Source organism: Phocoena sinus, chromosome 20 (assembly GCF_008692025.1).
Source record: "Phocoena sinus isolate mPhoSin1 chromosome 20, mPhoSin1.pri, whole genome shotgun sequence".
NCBI classification, from domain to species: Eukaryota; Metazoa; Chordata; class Mammalia; order Artiodactyla; family Phocoenidae; genus Phocoena; species Phocoena sinus.
In genome coordinates this window covers 5,912,413-5,932,641 of record NC_045782.1, presented here as the reverse complement: position 1 = coordinate 5,932,641, position 20,229 = coordinate 5,912,413, and the positions used below count along the sequence as shown (strand labels likewise).

At 46.2% G+C, this 20,229-nt stretch overlaps 1 protein-coding gene across 3 annotated transcripts in view; it reads left to right on the top strand.

Moving 5' to 3' along the window:
• SHISA6 (shisa family member 6) overlaps positions 1 to 20,229 on the top strand; it is a 242,814-nt gene that overhangs the window by 109,078 nt on the left and 113,507 nt on the right. For 2 of the 3 annotated variants that reach the window (XM_032617167.1, XM_032617166.1), the window contains exon 3: positions 8,320 to 8,415. The exons of the other annotated variant lie outside the window; for it this stretch is intronic. In XM_032617167.1, coding sequence (XP_032473058.1) covers positions 8,320 to 8,415 — 96 coding nt within the window. The remainder of the gene's footprint in view (positions 1 to 8,319; positions 8,416 to 20,229) is intronic. 3 annotated transcript variants of the gene reach the window in all.

Here is a 20,229-nt window from a genome sequence, read left to right as displayed (position 1 = left end):
CTCAACCAAAGATGTCTGCATGGAGGAATGCGGGCCTCCTGGCTCCCAGCCCCAGATCCCTCGTGGAGCCATACGTGTGTGCTCTTGGGAACTAGAAGGAACCCTAGGGTTTCCTGGGGGAAGAGCTCTCAGGCCAGATAGCAAAGCCCAAGCTCTCTGCAGCTCCTGCTCGTGACTCTCTCTGGCCTGAGGTCAGCTGAGGGTGCACACAGAATAAGAAGACCCCAGGGAGTTCCCTGTATGGGAAAGAGGAAAGACCGTGGTCTCGATGTGAATAGGAGCTCCCATTTATTGAGGTTTATTGGTGCGGAGTATTAGACAAAACGATTTATACACAGGATCTCGTTCAATCCTTACCACCATCCCGCCAGGTGGGTATTAGGATCTGTGTTAGATAAATGCCGTGTCATTTACACAAGGAGAAGTGTCCCCTCTCACTTCCTGGCCCCTATACTTCTTTTTACAAAATGACAGTTATTAGAGGGGTTTTTTTTTTTCATATTAGGAAGTACAAAGAGAAAAACAAAGAATGGCCCATGATCCCACTCCCTTATCCCCAATAAACTCTGTCAACAGTACAAAAAGAAAAATAACACATATACGCATTTAGGAAATTCAAACAGTACAGGAAGTAATAAAACTCAAAGGTAAACACATCCTTTCCTTCCAGACCCTCTCCCCAGAGGAAAGATAGTTTTGGTATTTCGTTTAGAAGATTATTTGCAGAAAAAAGAAGTTTTGTATAAACCAGTCTACCTGCAACGGGTCTCTATGTAGTCTCTCTGTGTATATTATTTTCATTTTTACTTTACACGAAAGGCATAATACTGAAACACTGCCCTACACTCTGCTTTCTTTTCCACTTTCTGTACCTTAGAGCTCTTCCCATATCGGCACACACAGCCCTGCCTCGTTCTTTTTTAACAGCTGTGTAGTATTCCATTGTTTGGACAGATTCCAGTTGACTTAGCCCCCCATTGACAGAAAGTATTGCAGTCAAGGCTGCACTGTCTAGCCTGGTTCATATCTTATGGAAAAACTTGAGAGCATATATGTAGGGAAAATTCCTAGTAGTGAGATACTTAAGTCAATGGCCTGTCCTTCAAAGAGGCACCACTAATTTATACTCCCACCAGCAACAATGAGAAAGCCCGTTCCCCTGGCACTGGGTCTCATCAGATGCTTCAGTTTTGCCAAATCGATTCATCTTTTGAAAAAGATAGCTCATGTTTTGATTTGCATTTTCTTAATTATGAGTTAAGGTTAAGCACATTTTTATATCTCCATTGACTTTAAAATTTTTTTCTTTCTTTTTTTGGGGGGCGGGGAGAGTAATTCCCTATTCATATTCCTTGTGCATTTTTTTCTAGTATATTATTATTATTGTTGTTGGCTATTGCTATTGAAATGATGGAGCTTTTTGTAAACAAAGGGAAACCCCCTTCTCACGTAAAACCCCAGGGTTTTACATATGTTTTGATGTTGGTCTGTGGCCTGTTTTCCCGTGAAGAAGGTCAACAGTGAAGTGGCTGCAGAGCAGGGCCCTGGCCAGCACCGTCGAGCTCCCTGCCAGCTTCCCAGAGGCCAGCTCCCTGTCTGTTCTGAGCACATGCAGTGCACTGCAGGCAGGCTGTAAAGATGGAGCACCGTTCCCCCTATCGCAGAAGCTACTTCTGGTTTTATTTCATCACAATAATATATTTTTATTGCCCTATTTGCATACCAGATTTTCCAGGGCAACTCCAGTATCACTCAAATTTATTTAGGTCAATAAAGACAATTTGTTAAATGTTATGTACAATCTAATTTACCAATCTTTTCTTAATGAAGTTTTGGATCTCTGAACTGTAAAGATTACAAATCAGTACATCCATGATTTTAGAAATTCTGTACTTTTACTCGTTGCTTGACAGATTTCATCATTGGGCAGCTTTTTCTTCTCCCAGTGAGGACTTGAGGATATTTTAGTCTCTGAGTTCTTAAAAACTGGAAACTCTCTGTTTCCTTTATTGTTGGAGAATAATTTGGAAGTGAGTAAAATACTTGGGTAACCTTTCCATCTGTGTGTCTATCGATCATCTATTTAATCTATGTATTCATCCATCATCTATCAATGAATCTATCTGTAGCTATCTTAGAAACAAAATAAGATAATTATTTAGGAGTCAGACATGTCCCCAGAAGTATCTGTTTTCCTGAAGTCAGTATTTATCACATCCATGAATTTCTTTGTACTTGTATAGCACTGCATTTGTACATATTTAAATAATACAGTGGTGTGTTGCATGTTTTTAAACTCTCTGTGATGTCATCCTCTTTGCCTTCAGCTAGTTTAGTGTGGCTCTCAACATAACTAAGAATCGTCCATGTTGATACTTACAGCTCTGATTCATTTTATCTGCCCCATTGTATAGGATTACATTGTCTGAATATACTGCGATTTATCCCTTTTCTCCTGGTAGGGAATACAGGGTTTTTTCCCCAGTTTGTCTTTTTTAGAAACAATGTTGTCCATGAACATGCTTGTGTGTATCTCCCTATGCGCACGCGTGAGGATTTATCTCGGGCATAGACCTGAAGGTGAAATTGTCGGTTCAGTGGTGCATCTGTTGTCAAGTTTGTTAGCCGTCACCAAAGTTCCTTCCAAAGCAGTTGTACCAATTTGCACTCCCGCCAGAAGTGTGCAAGAGTTCTTGTTTCTGCTTATCCGTGTCCAGAGTCCCAGGCATTTTCATTTTTGCCAGTCTACTGGGTGCGAAATGATATCTCATTATGGTTTTAATTTGAATGTCCCTGATTACCTGTGAGATGGAACACCACTTTATGTGTATTGGCTCTTCCGGTTTTCACTTCTATAACTTGCTTTTTCATCTCTTTTGCCTGTTCTTTCTATCGGGTTGTTTTACTTTCTTATTAATTTGAAGTTATTTGTGTGTTCTTGATATTATTATAAATGTATGTTTCTATCCGTTGACTTAGAGTTTCATGATTGCCTTTGCTGTATCAGAGTTTAATTTTTTTCTGCTTTATTAATGAGCACGGACTTTATTTACATTACTGGTTGATATAGAAGTCTCAGATTGTTAAAGTTCGACAAAAAGAAGTATACTTTTGCTTTTAGAAGGTGCTTTTACCAGAAACAGATACAAACCAACCAACCAAACTCAGCAAAACAAGAAGAAACACTTCTTGTATTCTTTTTTTTTATTGAAGCATAATTGATACACAATATTATATTAGTGTTTGACATTTATATACATTGCAAGATGATCGTCATAGTAAGCCTAGTTACCATCTGTCACCGTGCAGACTTAATACAATATTATTGACTATATTCCCCTTGCTGAACTTGATACCCCCATGACTTATTTATAACCGAAGTTTGTACTTCTCCATCCCCTTCAGCCATTTTGTCTCAACCCCATCCCCTCCCCTCTACCGAAATAAAAGTCTCAAAAGTCTTTAAAAGATCGCTTCACTTTCCGTAGATTTAGTGTTTTATGAAGTTGGCTTGTGTTTTCCCCTTTTTTTCCTAAATGGCATTTCACCAGCATATATATATATATATATATATATATATATATATATTTAGATCTCTGTCCTTCAAATATATAGTCTGATATTTGACTCAAGACTAAAGTCTTCTACCTGCTCAAAAGAAAATCTGTTAACTTTTAATTATTGTTTCTGAATTATCCCTTCTGTCTCTCTCCTGGGCATCTTATTTTCAATAGATAGTGACTTCTAGAGTTGTCCTTTCTGTCTCTTCCTTCCTGCCATCCTTCTCGTCTCTTCATTCTTCCCTACTGAGTACCCAGTGCATCTCTCTCGTTGGAATTGCCTTCACCTACTTCTTCACTATCCACCCTGCTGTCCATATTTGCAGCTCAGGCAAACTGTCCTGATCAGTTTGTTCCCCGACCCTCCTCCATGGCTGCTGATTGAATTTCACGGATGCGAAATTCTCTTACATCTTATTGAGGTTACCATTCAGATATTACCTTATTTTTTATCCTCCTGTTTCTTGCAGCAAATCTCTTTTATAGAGAAACTTTCTATTTACTCAAGGTCGCTTTCTCATCAGAGCCACCAGCATCAGACAACGCCAGCAGCCCAGCCCCAGGCCTCTCTTTAGCTTTCATCTGCCTCCCACCTGGGGACCATTGTCCCCTCGGTGCTGTTCCTGTGACTGCTGACTTCTGAAGGATGGTGATGGTGAGAGGGCAGGGGCAGATCTGGAGGGAGCCACGTCATCCAGATGCTGCTTTGCAAGTTTGGTCCAGCAGGTGGGGGCGGGCACACTCTCTCTGCAACCTGAGACCACCCTTGTTCCTGATCTGGGGCTGTGTGTTTGTGACGTTGCCACGTGGGTGTGTATTCCTGCTACTTACGTGTGCTCACAGAGCTCCCGCTTACCTCTGCCTGGAGCCCTGCTGGATATAGGGCCATTTCTCTGGAACTGCGATTTGGGCAAAATTTGTACTCCTTTAGCCTCCTGCCTCGATGGCCAGCAGGAGGGCATGGACTTGGGGTCATAGCTGCAGAAAAGAGAAGGGGGCGGCTCTTTGTGTTATGGCTAAAGAATTCTGTGATACCCATTCATAACCATTCACATCATTGACCCTTGAACTCTGCACATCCCCAAGGCAAAGAAGGGGCATTGCCTCTCCTCACATCTGACCGTCCACTTGCATAGGGCTTCAATTTACCAGCCATTCTCTTCACACTGCCCTTGAAGGAAGTGATTGTTCCTTTGGAGGGTACAGAGAACGGAAATCATTCTAGACCTTGACCTCTTCGCATTGGCCTAGATCTGGCTGAAGACTGACCTGCCCATGGTTCTCTGAAACACAGTGGTTCGTAAAGTCTGGCCCCTGGACTTGTGACCATCATCAGCGTCACCTGGGAACTCGTTAGAAACAAAAATGATCCGACCCACTGAATCAGGAATTCCGGGGCTGGGGCTGGGCAATCTGTGCCGTCCAGGTGAGTCTGATGAACTCAAGTTTGAGGACCACGGCTCGAACTAAAGCTGAAACTGCCACCATGCCCTTTCCAGCTGTCCCGAGAGATGCTGTTGAAAAATAGAAAGGCTCCCTGGAGACCTGGGTACCCAGTGACAGGTGTCTAGACTTGGTTTTTGTATTTACTTTTCATTTGAACTCAGTATTCTCCATACCTGTTTGACCATAGAATATTCCGTATTCCTGTTCTGTGCTCCTGGTCCTGCCTCATTCCCCTCCAAACCTCAGTATGTGAAACTCCACACGTCTGAGATCCAACGTCTGTGAACTTGGGAATCATCACGTGGGCTTCTCCTGGCTTAGCGTTGCCCCGGGGTCCTGGCTAAAGCCTCAGAGAAGAATCACAGCTGCACTTGTTCGGACTGAGGGGTGAGCTGGCTAGGGAGAGGGTTGTAGAAAGAGTGTGGATTTAGAGGCGGGTAGACCTGGTCAGGATCCAGGGTCCACCACTGACTAGCTCCATGAACTTGGGAAAGTGACCTTTTTCCACAGGGCTCTTGTGAGGAGTAAACGAAGCCAGGTGCACAGGATGGAACTGACATGGGGTTTGCAGACAGAAGACCAGGGTGCTAGTGATGGTTCAGTCATCTTCCGACTTGACACCTCTGGCCTCAGTTTTTCCATCAATAAAATGGGGGAATAATAATAATAGACAACTTATCACGTGGTAGTGATGAAAATTTTAAGGAAATAATATATATGAATGATCTTTGTAAACTGCATAATGCTACAGAATGTTCGGCTTCTATGTCAGATTAAACCGTATTTTCAGAGGCTCTGTCCCTTTGTCTGGCACATAGTAGGTGATCGGGTGATTTAGTTGGCTTTCAGTCAAGCACAACCCCAAAGCAGTAGCGCAGTGCTTAACCCTGAGGGACCTTGTTCCAGCTGACAGATAAGAATGAACTGAAGTAGCAAAGGCACTGTTTTATGTGCCATCTTTCTCAGGATTGATTTGTTTATCAAAAATTTTATTTATATGGAGCACAAAAATAAACCAGCCCAAACTCTGCAGGATGTAACAGAGGTTCTGAATTAATGAGGCCCAAATTTATGAGCGTTCAGAATTGTTACTTCCTTTTCTTAACTCTTCTGTTGTCGGGAGGGGCCGTGGGGGGGAAATGACCCGTCCACACGCCGCTTGTCCCCCTCTCCTTCATCCCCTGATGAAGTTGCATTTTTCCAGGACTAGAGTTGGATTTCCTGTGACATGGCTTGGGATATGGGCAGAAGCCTCTTAGTTCAGCTCCAATAATTCTTTTCTATAAAATTCTGGGTTGTGACTACATTATTTTACAGCAAGGGAGTTCCTTGTGAAAAGCTGTGTGCCCTGAGGAAGGAGGTATTTATTCCAGAGTGGAGGGCGTGAGGGAAACAATGGCAAAATTCTCTTATAGTCTTCATGCACTAGGACCACGGTTCTCAGTGTTTGGCCCCTAGGCTCGGCAGCATCAGAATCACCAGGCTACCTGATAGAAATGCAAAACCCTGAGCCCCATCCCAGATCTACTGACTCAGAAACTCTGGGAGCGGGGCCCAGCAGGTTGGAACCTGCCCTTCTGGTTTTTCTGATGCACACTCAGGGTTGAGAACCTTTGATCTGGGAGAAGAAGGAAGGAACAGGGCCAGCCAGACGTCACTCTTCAGAGGAAGGATGCTGGATTCCGGAACCTAAATAGTGGGTGGTGCTGGGCCCCCACGAGGACCCCAAGCAAATGTCCATTGCACCCACCTGAACAAACTGAAATTCAGTTGTTTATCCATTTACTCTAGGGCAATGGTTCTTCTTCCCTGTGGCACATTAGAACCACCTAGAGACCTCGTTAAAAATACCCTGACCAGCTGAACCAGAATCCCTGGAGTAGTGTCGGGACATCTGTACTTTTAAAAGTTTCCAGGTGATTCTGACACGCGCCCATTTTTGAGATCTAATGCAGAGGGTGCCTCGCTAAGAAAAAATGTGATTTAGGTTGTCTTTACATTTATCATAGATTTTTCTGTTGGAAATGTATTTTACCTATTTGTATTATAAAAATTACATACTCATTATAGAAAAAAAACTTGGAAAATACAGAAAAGTTGAAAGGAGAAAAGCAATAAGACTCATGTTCCAACTATCTAAAGGTGGTAGTCAGTATCAGGTGTGTTTTCTTTCAATCTGTTTGTTTAATACACTGGTTTGCATTTTTTTACAGTGTTGTGATCATACTTAATATAGCATTTTCTTCCACTTTTTTACTTAACATTACATCTTAGGTAGTCTACTGTACATTGTTACAATTGTAAGTACAGTTTTTAATATGCTCTTGTGGCAACATGACAAAAATACAGCTTTCCTCCATTTTCACATGTGCATAGTTCAAGATGGTGTTTAGAGAGCACTTCTTTTCTTTATAATGCCTATATTTCAAGCATATTGTGAAATCCTACTTTGAATATCAGAAACAGAATATTAACTCTTTCTCTTCTCTTTCAATGTCTTCTCCCAGGGTCCTAATCTGTCCTCGGACTTTTCCTCACCCCAACCCCATAGGTAGATGGATAGATGAGGCTGATGAGGGATAAAAATCTTACTACAGAAAGTCAAGAGAGAAAAACACATATTCTCCCAATGTTTTAGAGCCACCACCCTACCTGTCAGCCTCAGCGGATGTTGGATTTCTCCTAAGCCACAAGGCTATAATTCATAGGATGAGGTATGATTCATAAACATACACACACACATAGAGCATTCTGATCAGACCCGCACTTCTATGCTTTGGAAAGAAAGAAGCCAACGGAATAAGACAAGAAAAAGAAAGAAGGAAGCTGGGACAAAGGAAAGGATGGTAGGACAAACAGACTGAAGTTCTGATGTGCTCAGTCAGAAATGCCAAAGTCAAGCCCTTTTTCCCACCTCTCCTTTTAACATAAGCTTCCCAGAACTTTCTTCTTTGTTGCACAGTTATATGTGCGTGTATGTGTGTGTGTGTGTGTGTGTGTGTGTGTGTGTGTGTGTATATATATATATACACACACATAAATGTGTATGTATTTAAATTGGTAATATATATAAAGTATGTAATACTTATATATTACATACTTCATATATATACTTTATATGTTTATAATATATATTATATATAAATTTATAAAATAATATATATATATATAATTTTTTTTTCCTTGATTGCTTCTACCTTCTGCTGATTTGAAGTTAAGCTCACCATCATTGTTGGGTGAGCTGGAGCAGCAATGTTTGTCTTCTTGTTGGTGTCCTGGATGCGCCAGGTAATTCTGCCCCATCTTCTTGCAGGACATTATGGAAAGGATGCTTACCGAAGTGGAGGACCTGATCTCCATAACTTCATCTCATCTGGATTTGTCACGTTAGGAAGAGGACACACGAAGGGTACAGTGGAAACCATTTTTTACTAAAATACAGAGGTTGCCTAGGGAACCCCGATCTGAAATGTAAAGATGGTGTGGAGGCCAGAGGCTGGTCCAGGACAGGATAAGTTGGGTGGTTTCCATGGTTGCTTATCCTGGTGACATGCGTGGCTTCTGACAGGTGTGACCAGGAGGTCACAGGTGTAACTCTAGAAGGCAATAATAGACTTCCAAGAGGTATGCGTCCTGCCCCGCCCACGGCGTGGAGCAGGACACAGATACCAGTGGCTCCCCGTGGGAGGGGACCACGGGCGGCATGGTGGGAAACACTGCCGATGGATGTGGCAGCATCTGCAAAGTGTTCGTTCTCCTCTTGGCTATTATTCCTTTCCATTTGAAAGCCACATTTTATAAACTGATGTCAATGTTCTGTACTGTGGGTCTCGAAGCCAGCACGCATGTCGAGAGTTTTGGCGTCCTAAGTGTGTCTATGTAAACTCTCCATGATGGGCATACAAAGGTAGAGGTTACACACACCTTCAAGCCACAAGCTGAAAGTTAACGTGGCATTTCTGTTGAGCTGCTTTATGACCTAGCCGACAGCTTGCAGAGCATCTGTGCAGGGGGTGTGACATCTTCGATTCTGTCTTTTGTTTAAACAGAGTTCTACTAGTGTTGTGAGCATTCTGTCATATCAAGAGTAACTGGATCCCTAACTCCTTTGATTACCTTCCTAACACCTGTGTACTGTTATAGTCAACTGTGAATTCTGTTGTAGGGATGGTATATCCCTGTCTTCCCCTGAAATACGTGTTTGTTTTAAGTGTGAGTGAACAAGGAACTTTGCAATTTTTTCTTACATTCCATGCATCCAATTTTTAAATTCCCTATGTTTTGTTCCCTATAGTTTGTTCATCCTATAGAGAAAAAAAAAATCTGTATCTGTGTATGTATTTTCTGTTGTGTCTCTTTGTGTCTAAATAAAGTTTATTGAGGATACAGGTGGCATTTGTGGCTACTAAGAGTTGCAGAATCAAATTGGGACCAGATGGCTTGGGAAGGGGAAATGGGCCTCCCAGTTAACTGGTAAAGGACACAATCCTTGACGTACTCATATCAACTCAAGCCTGGGATCTATGACTCCCGTGTCATCTGCTTTTTGATAATTATCTATCACTGTGAAACCAGTTACTCTAAAATGTAGCATTTTCAACCAGTAATAAACATTTCTTATCTCACATAGTTTGTGTGGGTCACGAATTTGGGAGCAGCTGAGTTGGGTGCTTTTGGCTTGGGGGGTCTCTCATGAGGTTACAGCCAAGGTATCAGCACGGGTTGCATCAGCTGAATCGGGCTTGACCGGGGCTGGAGGACTTGCTTCCAAGGTGGCGCACTTATACGGTGCTGGCTGTTGGCAGGAGGCCTCAGTTCCTCCCCATGCCATTCTGTCCAAGATTACTTGAGTGTCCTCACAGCATGGTGGCTGGGCTTCCCCAGAATGGGTGATCCAAGAAGGAAAAAGACAGATGCCACCATGTCTTCTATGACCAAGGCCATGGGTGACACATCATCATTTTCACAATATTTTATTGTTTACACAAGTCAGCCCTATTCAGGATGGGGGACTGCACAAGGCTGTGAATGTCGGGTGCCTAGGATCACTGAGGGCCACTTTGGAGGCTGGTTACCACACCCCCATGACCCTCAGAGCAGAGCTACAAATCGGGATCTTTCCAACAGAACGTGGCCTTCTCAACTGCAGGTGCTTTCTACCCTCACTTATTACTAAGGCTTCTCAACGGCAGTGGCTTCCCACCCTTACCCTGTCCCTTATAGCTGGTGCAACCTGAAACACCCAACAGTTCAATCAATAGAACTCTTTATATGTATATTATAAATGTTATGGCTTTGGGTACACACATTCGTTTGACAAATATTTCATGAGGCCTGGCATGCACTAAGCAATATTCAGAAGTAAAACAAAGTAGAATCCAGCCTTGTGGAACTCATATTCCATTGGGGGAAGCAGACAAAATAAACCCTTGATGCTAAGTGCAGGGAGAAAACCTAAAGCACGTAAAGGGGGCGGGGAGCTACTGTTGTCAAGGAAGACCTCTGGGATGAGGGGGTAATTGAAAAGAGACTCGCATCCCAGGCAGGGGCATCAGGAAGGCCCTGAAGTAGGTTCTTGTAGATCAAGAAATAGGAAGAAGGCCTGTGAGTGAAGCAGGCTAGAAGGAGATGAGATCAGAGCCACAGGGGAGCCCGATCATGTATTTATGGGTGTGGCTGTGAGGCTGCTTTCAAATTAGCTAGACCTCCATCGGAGCACATACAGGTGATTCTCTATCCTTATCTGTCCTTCCAGTCACTGTCACCTGGGCACCCGGGAGACTCTACCCCGCCCATGCGTGTGGCGGCTTTGCCGTGGCCTCTGCTTATTATTTCCCCATGTTGTCTTCTTCTGTGGTCTCATCCAGCCCTCCTGTGTGTGCATGGCCTGTCCTCCTGGTCTGTCACCCTTACGAGATCCTCTTCTCCATTCCCTTCCGCTCAAGAAGGCCTCTGAAACCTCCTCTTTCCGGGAATGTACCTTGCGTGTATTTTCCTATTTAGATGATAAGAGATTGGGGTGGGAGTGGGGATTTGGAAATGGGGATTCCCTTCCAATATCAAGACCCCTTATCCCTGCGCAGCCTAGATCTCTGGAAAAGGGCCAAGCTCTATCTTCGCTTCCTTCAGAACAAACCAAGTTCAGCTCTGAATGGTACTTCTGAGTAAAGCAGCCCCCTGTAAATGCCCCACGGGAAGGGGACCACTCAGAGACATCCAACCTGGGGCTGTCCCCCCATCATGTGTGTTTGGTTCTCTTTCTTTTCTTATTTATTTACTTTTGCTTCAACTCCAATTACTGCCTTTCTGGTCCCTCCCCCTTTATTCCTTTTTTTGTTCCAGCTTCTTACGTGTGCCTTAGGCCTTCTGGTGGCACCTGCCCACAGCATGGCCCCACTATGACTCTCGGAACTTGTGGTGTAGCTAGCACCTGTTTTAGAAGGTGATAGCATTGACCTACCGACCACATCACTGAGTTGAACATGGATTTCTATCAGACTCTGATTATCGGAGACCGAGCGTGGATGGTCTTTGTTCTGAATGGCACTGGGAACCTTCACTGGAGGCTGGGATGCTCCCAGCCCCGTGCTCCGTTTTATGGGTCCCCGAGGCATAACAGAGAGATGTGCGCTCCAGCTCCGGTGGGGCTCCCCCAAATTCAGACAGTGGGGTTGAGGATGCATATATGTCTTCCTGCTTTATAACAAGATTCATAGGTACATGGATAATTAAATTCTTTGGATGAGGCCTAACTAAGTAGATATTCTTTTGTTAATGGGCTGGAGAAGGTGAGACATTAGAAGAAATAGAATTCTGACCCTAGGGGCTTCCTAACCACCACGGCCCCCTGCTCCATCTCTATCCTGTTGGGAGACCCCACATTTTAGCCTAGGGGGCCACACAGTCATTGGCCAGCCTCCTAGGTGGCATAGCACTGCCTTAGGCTCACAGGCATCAGAATTTGTACTTACGCCCCTTTTCAGGACTTTCTAACTGAATGATGTGATCTCACCTTTTCCTATAATTCTTACTTTTCCTTTTATTTTCTCCTTCTCCTAGGGAACTAATTCTGCATGTCTCCCTGCTCTGATTTCTTCTTTGACCTCCTGTTTGCTCATTCCTTCGGGTAAATGGGAGTCAAGTCTCAGGAAGATACTGATCAGAGTGGCCATGAGTTTAGACCAAGTTTCCCCTATAACTTTTCCTCTGTTGATTAGACAAGAGCCCCCAGACTCTCCCGCGGGAACCCAGGGCAGTCTTTAAGGGCACAGAGGGTCTACTCAGGCTGCCACGATGAAAACCCAAGGATAAAGGCTTCTCTTTACCAAGCAGTTACTATGTGCCGGCACTGTCGTATTTGCACCTTTCCAGTAACCCCGCGGGAGAGCTCTTGTCCCCATTTTCACTGGTGAAAAACTGAAGCTGGAGTAGTTGAGTGGCCTGCCCAGGTCAACTCCGACAGTTAGCACTGTTTCATCCCATCCAGACCTGCTTCCAGAGTAGGTACTCCAGCCCCACACATCCTGTCTCTTGAAGACAGAAGGGCCGAGGTGGGCCGGGCGGTGGGTCAGCGGGACTCACATGTCGTGAGCATTCAGTGACTGACGGCTGTTTTATCAGAGGACACACTTTATAAGACAGGAAGTCACAAAAAAAGACGGGCTGGAAACTAGCACCACCTTGTAAATCAACTAAACTTCAATTAAAAAAAAAAAAAAAAAGATCAGGAGTCAGAGCATTTACACCAGATGAGCAGGGTCTGTCCTTCCAGAAGGGAAACTCAGTCTCCTCAGATAATTATTCAGGGTCTGTCTCAATGAACACGCCTACGGACACCCTCTGCTGTCCAGGTGGTTTGGTTAAAAATCTCAGACAGGCGGGCTGCTTTTGAGTCCGGATGAAAAAGCCTGAAGACGCTTTCCAGAAACTCCCATGAGACCTACTGTTAATTCCCTTGATTTCCACCCGTGTAGCCCAGGCCACACCAGGCCCAAGTCCTTCCAGGTGGTGGTGTCAGCAAATGCATCTGATCTGTGCTGACCGGCACTGTTCCTCGGGTCCTTTCCACCCGTGTGTGTGTGTGTGTGTGTGTGTGTGTGTGTGTGTGTGTAAGAGACAGACAGAGAAATCCCTGAAGCCTTTGCTGAATGGTAGGAGCCCCAAAGTGACTCCCGTTTGGAGGAGGTAGGCACTGCTGCCCACCTGGCCATTCATCCCTCCATGTCAGCTCACATGCAGAGCATCTGCTCTGTGCCGCACACTCTTCTAGGCCCTGAGGATGCAGCAGACAGACTTCACATGCCAGAGAGAGATGACAGACCTACTGAAAGAAAGAAGTAAATCTCTGAAGTATGTCAAAAAGGAGTTAAAAGCTATGGAGCAAAATGAGGCAGAGAATGAAGGAAGGAGTTGCAGTTTTTAAAAAGAGCATCCAGAAAGCTTCAGGAAAAAACTGGCATTTGAGCAAAGGCTGAAGGAGGTGAAGGGTCAAGTCGCCTGCAAAGGGGGGTGGGAGCGTTTCCCAGGCCAAGGGAACAGCCACCCACTGCCCACCTGGCTGGCACAGGGACAGCCGTGAGGCTGGAGCAGATGGGGCCTGGGTGTGGGCAGTAGGGGGCAGGGTCAGAGCGGGGCTGGACCCCCCAGGGCCTGGGGGTCACTTGAGGATCTGGTTGCCACTCTGGGCAGAGCGAAAAACAAGATGCTTTTGGCCTGAGGTATTAGGAAGAGGGACGTCTGTGGGAGGGCCAGGGTTTCGGCAGAGGCTGGGGGTGAGGTGAATTCAGTCTGACTTCATGTTAAGTTTTAGATGCGTCTTAATGAACCATGTGGAAATGTCAAGTTCAGGGGAGTTGTCCTGGCTGGGGATGTAAACGGGGGAGTTTCCAGTACCTGAGGCCGGATGCTGGGTGAGGGCAGTAGCTGGAAGGCAGTGTGATGTAAAGAGAGGTTTGTCTTTTTTAAGATGGGAGAAATCACAGTATATTTGATATTTGTATGCTGGTAGGAAGGATCCAGTAAAGAAGGGGAAATTGATTACGCAGGAGTGGGGGAAGGTATATTTCAGAAGTGACATCCTCCATAGGCGAGAGATTCCTTGATGGAATCTGTCACCCGGGGGGGCTGGCCTTGTCTAAGGGTGAAATCCACCCAGAGTCGCAAGCAGGGTATTCGGCCCCAGGTGCATGCAGGTGGGCATGTGGGAATCCCTGCTCAGTGATTCGGGAAGCAGGGTCATCCACTGTAAGCATTAGGGTGACCGACCATCCCAGTTTGCCCAGGACTGTTCCAGTTTTAGCCCAGAAAGGCCTGCGTCCTAAGAAACCCCTCAGTCCTGGGCGAATGAGGTCATTTGGTCACCTTAGTGAGGACGTGTGAGCAGGCCCAGCCTGTCTGGTTTCAGAGCATCTTCCACACACATCTCTAGAGCCCAGAGAAGTGGAGTGAGGATGCTGCTGCCTGGAGCTGGCACCTGCGCAGCCTCAGAGGCCTTGGGACTCCCCTGAGATGGAGATAAGGCCAGAGCCCCAGAAGCTGCTGCCCTGTGGGGAGCAATCCCAGACCCCACAGAAGGACCCTGGATGGATCGCTTCATTCTGTCTAGATGATGCTCCCTAGGGCTAGGCTGGAAATAGCCATTCCTGCTGCCCAGCAGACTCTCCACGGGGTGCGTGCTCACCCCTCCCTCCAGCGCATTTGTCTGGGCGCTGCCATGGCCGCGTGTGATACAGGGTTTGAAATTAGATCTGCTCTTCTAGAAAAGACAGAACAGGTGCATGGGCCTCTGTGGAACTGCAGGCTGCCTCCCTGCACCAGGATCTGAGCAAGGGCTTTCAGACCATCCTGTGGACGGAGACCCTGTGCTGTTTGGCTCCAGAAATCCAGCTTAGACATTTTCACACTCTGGGGAGCCAGGGTAGCGAGTGGGCTTGACTCCACCAAGGTGTTCGGAAGCTGGACTCCAAGTAAACCGCAGCGCTCAGAAGGTGTCCGGTCTCCATGGCAGCAGTGAGCTGGGAAATAGAGCAAGAGGGAGGGAAGGCTGGGCCTAGCTTGCCTGAGATCAGCCTCTGAGAAGCCAGCACCTCCTGGGAACATTGTTGCCTGTGCCTCTCTGTAGGCCGGGGGCACCAGGAAGCAGTGGGAACAGGCCAGAGGACCTCTGCGGTTGTGGGCTGAGGGCACCAAAGCTCTAAGCTGCCTACTGATTGTTCTGATCTGCTCTCTCGGTTTCCTCTGCCTGCTGACTCCTGATTAATGGCTGAATACCGAGAGCCAGGCACTGACCTAGCGTGCTCAGCTTTACTCAGCGGTACTTCGTGCGCCCCGTGCCAGCACATATAGGCTGCCTCGAAGCCTTACACTTAGGGAAATCTGTGGCATCAGTGTGATTCCATATTTTGTTAGAATTGAGTCAATCTTGCCTGGTGGCTAATTGGTTACAATCGGTTGCCTCAGAAGCAGAGATGGATCCACATGAATGTGGAGCTCCACACTCACCAAGCGAATCCCTTTCTCAATGTAACCGCTGTTCAAACAAAATAAGAGGAAATAAGGCAAAGCAAAGCTCAGGGCAATACCTTTGAGAGTTTTTCACTTGAGCACTTCCACTTACAAACTTAGCCATTTTGCCTGAAGGCAGCTTTTCTACAAAACCCTCTTTCCCATGTTGGTCCTGCTGACAAGTACACCCATGACCCTCCAGGAAGCAGTAAGCGTGCTATGTCCCTCCTCAATGTGGCCCAGGACTCCCTTTCCACTGAGATTAGTTTGGGCAGTAGTTAAATGCTTGCAGCTCCATCTGAAGAGCACGGAGCCCTGGGCCCACTTCCTGAGCTGCCCAAGAGTTCACCTCTAAGGTAGGACCACCCAGTTTGCCACTGGGAGACTCATTCAAGGTACCAAGAAGTCAATCCACAAGTTTTCCATCCTTCTTGGGCTCGTCTTGTTCTAAGGGCAGTGCTGGGGTTGAAAGTATCACCAATTTAAACTACCTTGGTAAATGGTGGCTCAGAGAAAAATTCCCATCCGTCAGTCCATCGGCTGAGTCCTGGACCATACGTGTCTCTGTTGAATGTTTGTTTGTGGGCCTGCTGCCACTGGCTTACGTAGGATGCCAGTCCAGTCTGCTGGGACAATTTGCTGGGCTGGTGTAAGAAGAGGGGAGATATTATAGAACAAAAGAGAAGGAGGCGCTGTAAATCTCCTTGCCTTGGGAAGTTTCACCTCACCTATAGGGTACATATATGTTTTCCTCAAAGGAGAAGTAACCCGGATACAGCTAGATCTCCTATAGTCTCTGCCAGTGGGTCAAGAGAGAAGTCTCTTTGGTGTCTTGGGGTCAGGGAAGCATCCCTCACTCCTTATCTTCTGCCAGCCTGACTCTCCTTTTCTGCTCAAACAGGAGGAGGAGGTATACAGGATCCCTTTAGCACCCTGAATCTTGGTGGTCTCTTGAAATCCCACTGGGAGAAGGTAGAGGATGGAGTTCTTCTGTGTTCCCAGAGGCTGACTTGCCCAGCCAGAAGTCTAGCAGCTCTGGGCTGGATGTCCTTATTTTCCAGTCTCTTGCTGGTGCCAGGTCCAAGCTTTCTCCTGCCATGACCCATGGCTCAACTTGACTCCAGGGGCAGGTTGGTGGCCAGTACAGTCTCTTCCTGGCACTGGTCATGGCATTGACCCGTCATCCAAGTTAGGAATCTCCCCTTCCCAGAAGCCAGCCCTTGGCATTGCCTTCCTCATTCTCTGCTGCTCATTGACAAGAGTCTCATGAACCCTGACAGCTAAGCCATGGGGCTGTCCGGTCCCGGAAAGGTGGTGGCAATGCCATTTTCTGCTAGCTGGAATCTGTGGCCAGGAGAGGATAGCCTCTCAATCAACAGCTTCCAGCACTTCATGGTGGCTCCGAAGCGGGACAGAATACTGTTCTCAGGTTCTCAGCACCGCACTCTTGGGAACAGAGCCATATAACTCTGTGACTCTGCTTTATGCAGATGATGTCCGTGGCAGAACAAAGGAGTCCCAGCCCTGCCTGCCTGGAGTCATGGCCTCAGTCTCAGTCTTACTCCCCTCCCAGTAGTGAGGTAAACTTCCCTCCTTAGATGGTTGTGGAAGAAGAAAAATGGTGAGAAAAAGGGGGTCACTGGAGCCAGACATACTGGTTCACTGTCAGCTCCACCACTTGCTAGCCATGTGACCGTGACCTCCGTTACATTCATCTATAAAGTAAGGTGTTGGTACCACCTACCCCACAGGGCTGTTGCGGAGATCGTATGAGATAACGCACGCACCAGGGCACCAAGCTCTCAAGCGATGGTAGTTTTTCTTATTGTCTTAGCTTAAGAGTGCTGAGATGATGCTTCTCAGGGAATAACTCTAGGGCCAGCAGCATGGGCCTCCCCTGGGAGCTATTTATAAATGCAGACCCTTGGGCCCTCACCTCCTGATCAGAATCTGCGTTTTAGCAAGATCTCCAGGTGACTCGTACGCACATTCAAGTTTGAGAAGCACTGCCATAGAATTTTTGCTTTAAGCGTGGTCCCCTTGCTGGTCTTCAAGGTCACTTCCATTTCTGAGATTTCATTTGCCATGAAGTCTCATCTGATACCCTGCACACTGGAAGGCAGGTTGTCCCACAGCTGGGGAGGGAAGGAATTTGAGGAGGAATACCTGAGCTCCGAGGGTTGAGGCAGGGGGACCTCCTAAGACTCCAGTGACCTGCCCAGATGTCGGAGGCATGGGGATTTACCGCTTCAATGAAACTTAAGTATTTGTTGGGCAGAGATGAGTAAAATAGCACCTGCCTTCAAGAAACCATTCCTGCCAAGCAAATAAGAGGTGCCACGAAGCAGGTCCTGAGAAGAACAGAGGGGGTTTAAAAGAGGAAAGCATCGCCTCTGAATGGAGGAGTCCTAAAAGGCCTCCTATGGGAGACAGGAGTTAAGATGGTCCTTGCGGGGCAGGAAGAATGGGAGGCAGGACTGGGGCAGGGTGGGCACGTCAGGTGTGGGCGCCTCTGGAACAAGGGCACGGAAGTGGAAATGTCAGTGTGACCATGGTATATGACACCCATAGTGGGCTGCAGGAAGGTTCTGGGACCATAGCTCACGGCAGGGGAGCGCAGGAAAGTGATGGGGCCACAGCACACCTGTAGGGATGGCAGGAAATGAAACTAGAAAGGTAGGTGTGTTGGAGGCAGCGTCCTGAATTCTCCCAGGCACACGATGCAGGCTGAGTTCGAACTTCTAATTGATGATCACTACGCATCCCCTCCTCCTTTCTCTTCTCCTGTCTTTAAGAATGGTGGATATTTGCCAATGAATAAGTGAATGGATGAATGAATGGACTGAAACAACACTAAACTGGGAGTCGGGAGACCTGAGATGTTGTTGAAGGTGAATGTGGTCTTGGGGAAAATTGCTTTGCCTCTCTGAGTCTGTGTCTCCCCACCTGTAAACTTTCCTGCAAGATGCCTCCTGGTCCTGTTGCTCTGGAACTTGCGTATGTTCTGAAACAGCAGGTCAGGGATGGTGGAAGCAGTTTCCCATGTCCTTTCTTCAGTCTGCTCTATAGCTGTGCTTCACCCCCTTACACCTTCTGAGAATTGGTACCCACATTCCCCTTTATATACCCTTTACAACTCCCATCATATGCATTTTAAACACAAAAAGAATATGATATATTCCCCATCCTGCATCTTGCTTTTCAAATTAAATAGAGCTTGGAGATCACTGGATATCTGCACACAGAGATCTACCTCTTTTTCCCCAAAATGGCTGCTTCATGGTCCATGCTATTACTATGCTGTCATTTATGTAACCAGTATTAGTGGTGTAACCCGCCACTTACTTTAAACTGAATTTTTATTTTTTGATGTTTTTATTTAGAAATAATTTTACAAAAAGGTTACAAAAATAGTGCAAAACGTTCCCATGTGCCCTTCACATGTTCCAAATTTTAATATTTTAGCACATTTGCCTTATCATTCTCTGTCTCTCCTTATCTCTCTATTTCTGTCTCTGTTTTTCTGACTCTGTCTCTCTGTCTCTCTATATATACATGTATATGTATATATATACAAACATACACATATTATATATACGTTTATTTTCTAAAAGTATATAAATACATACTTTTTTTAGTATTTGAGAGTAAGTTGCAGATATGATGGCCCTTTACCCCTACATACTTAAGTGTGTATTTCCTAAAATCACGTGCGTTCTCTTACATACCCACAGTATTGATTAGCAAAATCAGAAGATCAATATTGGTAAAATACCATTACCTAATCCACAGCTTGTATTCAGATATACCGCTAATGTTCTTTGTAGCAAAAAAAGAAAAAGTTTTTCTTTGTCCAGGGTCACATGTTGGTAGGTTTATTTCTAAGTATTTGATCATCCTGGTTTTCTTTGGGCTGCACCGCACAGCTTGTGGGATCTTAGTTCCCCGACCAGGGATTGAAGCCCGGCCCTGCGCAGAGTCCTAACCACTGGACCACCAGGGAATTCCCTTGGTTGCTATTGGTAACTGGAGTTCCTCTACCATTATGACCTGTAACTGGTTGTTTTTGTATATATGAAGGCCGTTGGTTTCTGTGTGTTAATTATATATCCTGCAATCTTAGTGATTTATTTTATTGTTTGAGTTATTTTTATCATTGGCCTCCAGGTACTCTATCATGTCACATGCAGATAAAGGTAGTTTTACATCTTCTTTACCCTTATGCTATTAATTGATTTCTCTTATCTGATGGCATTGGCTTAAAACCACTAGTACACGGCTTCCCTGGTGGCGCAGCGGTTGAGAGTCCGCCTGCCGATGCAGGGGACACGGGTTCGTGCCCCGGTCCGGGAAGATCCCACATGCCGCGGAGTGGCTGGGCCCGTGAGCCATGGCCGCTGAGCCTGCGCGTCCGGAGCCTGTGCTCTGCAATGGGAGAGGCCACAACAGTGAGAGGCCCGTGTACCGCAAAAAAAAAAAAAAAGCATCCCTCAAATTCCTTAGGTATTGAATTTTGTCAAAAGCTTTTTCAGGGCTTCCCTGGTGGCGCAGTGGTTGGGAGTCTGCCTGCCAGTGCGGGGGACACGGGTTCAAGCCCTGGTCTGGGGGGATCCCGCGTGCCACGGAGCGGCTGGGCCCGTGAGCTACAAATACTGAGCTCTGCGCGTCTGGAGCCTGTGCTCCGCAGCAAGAGAGGCCGCGACGGTGAGAGGCCCGCGCA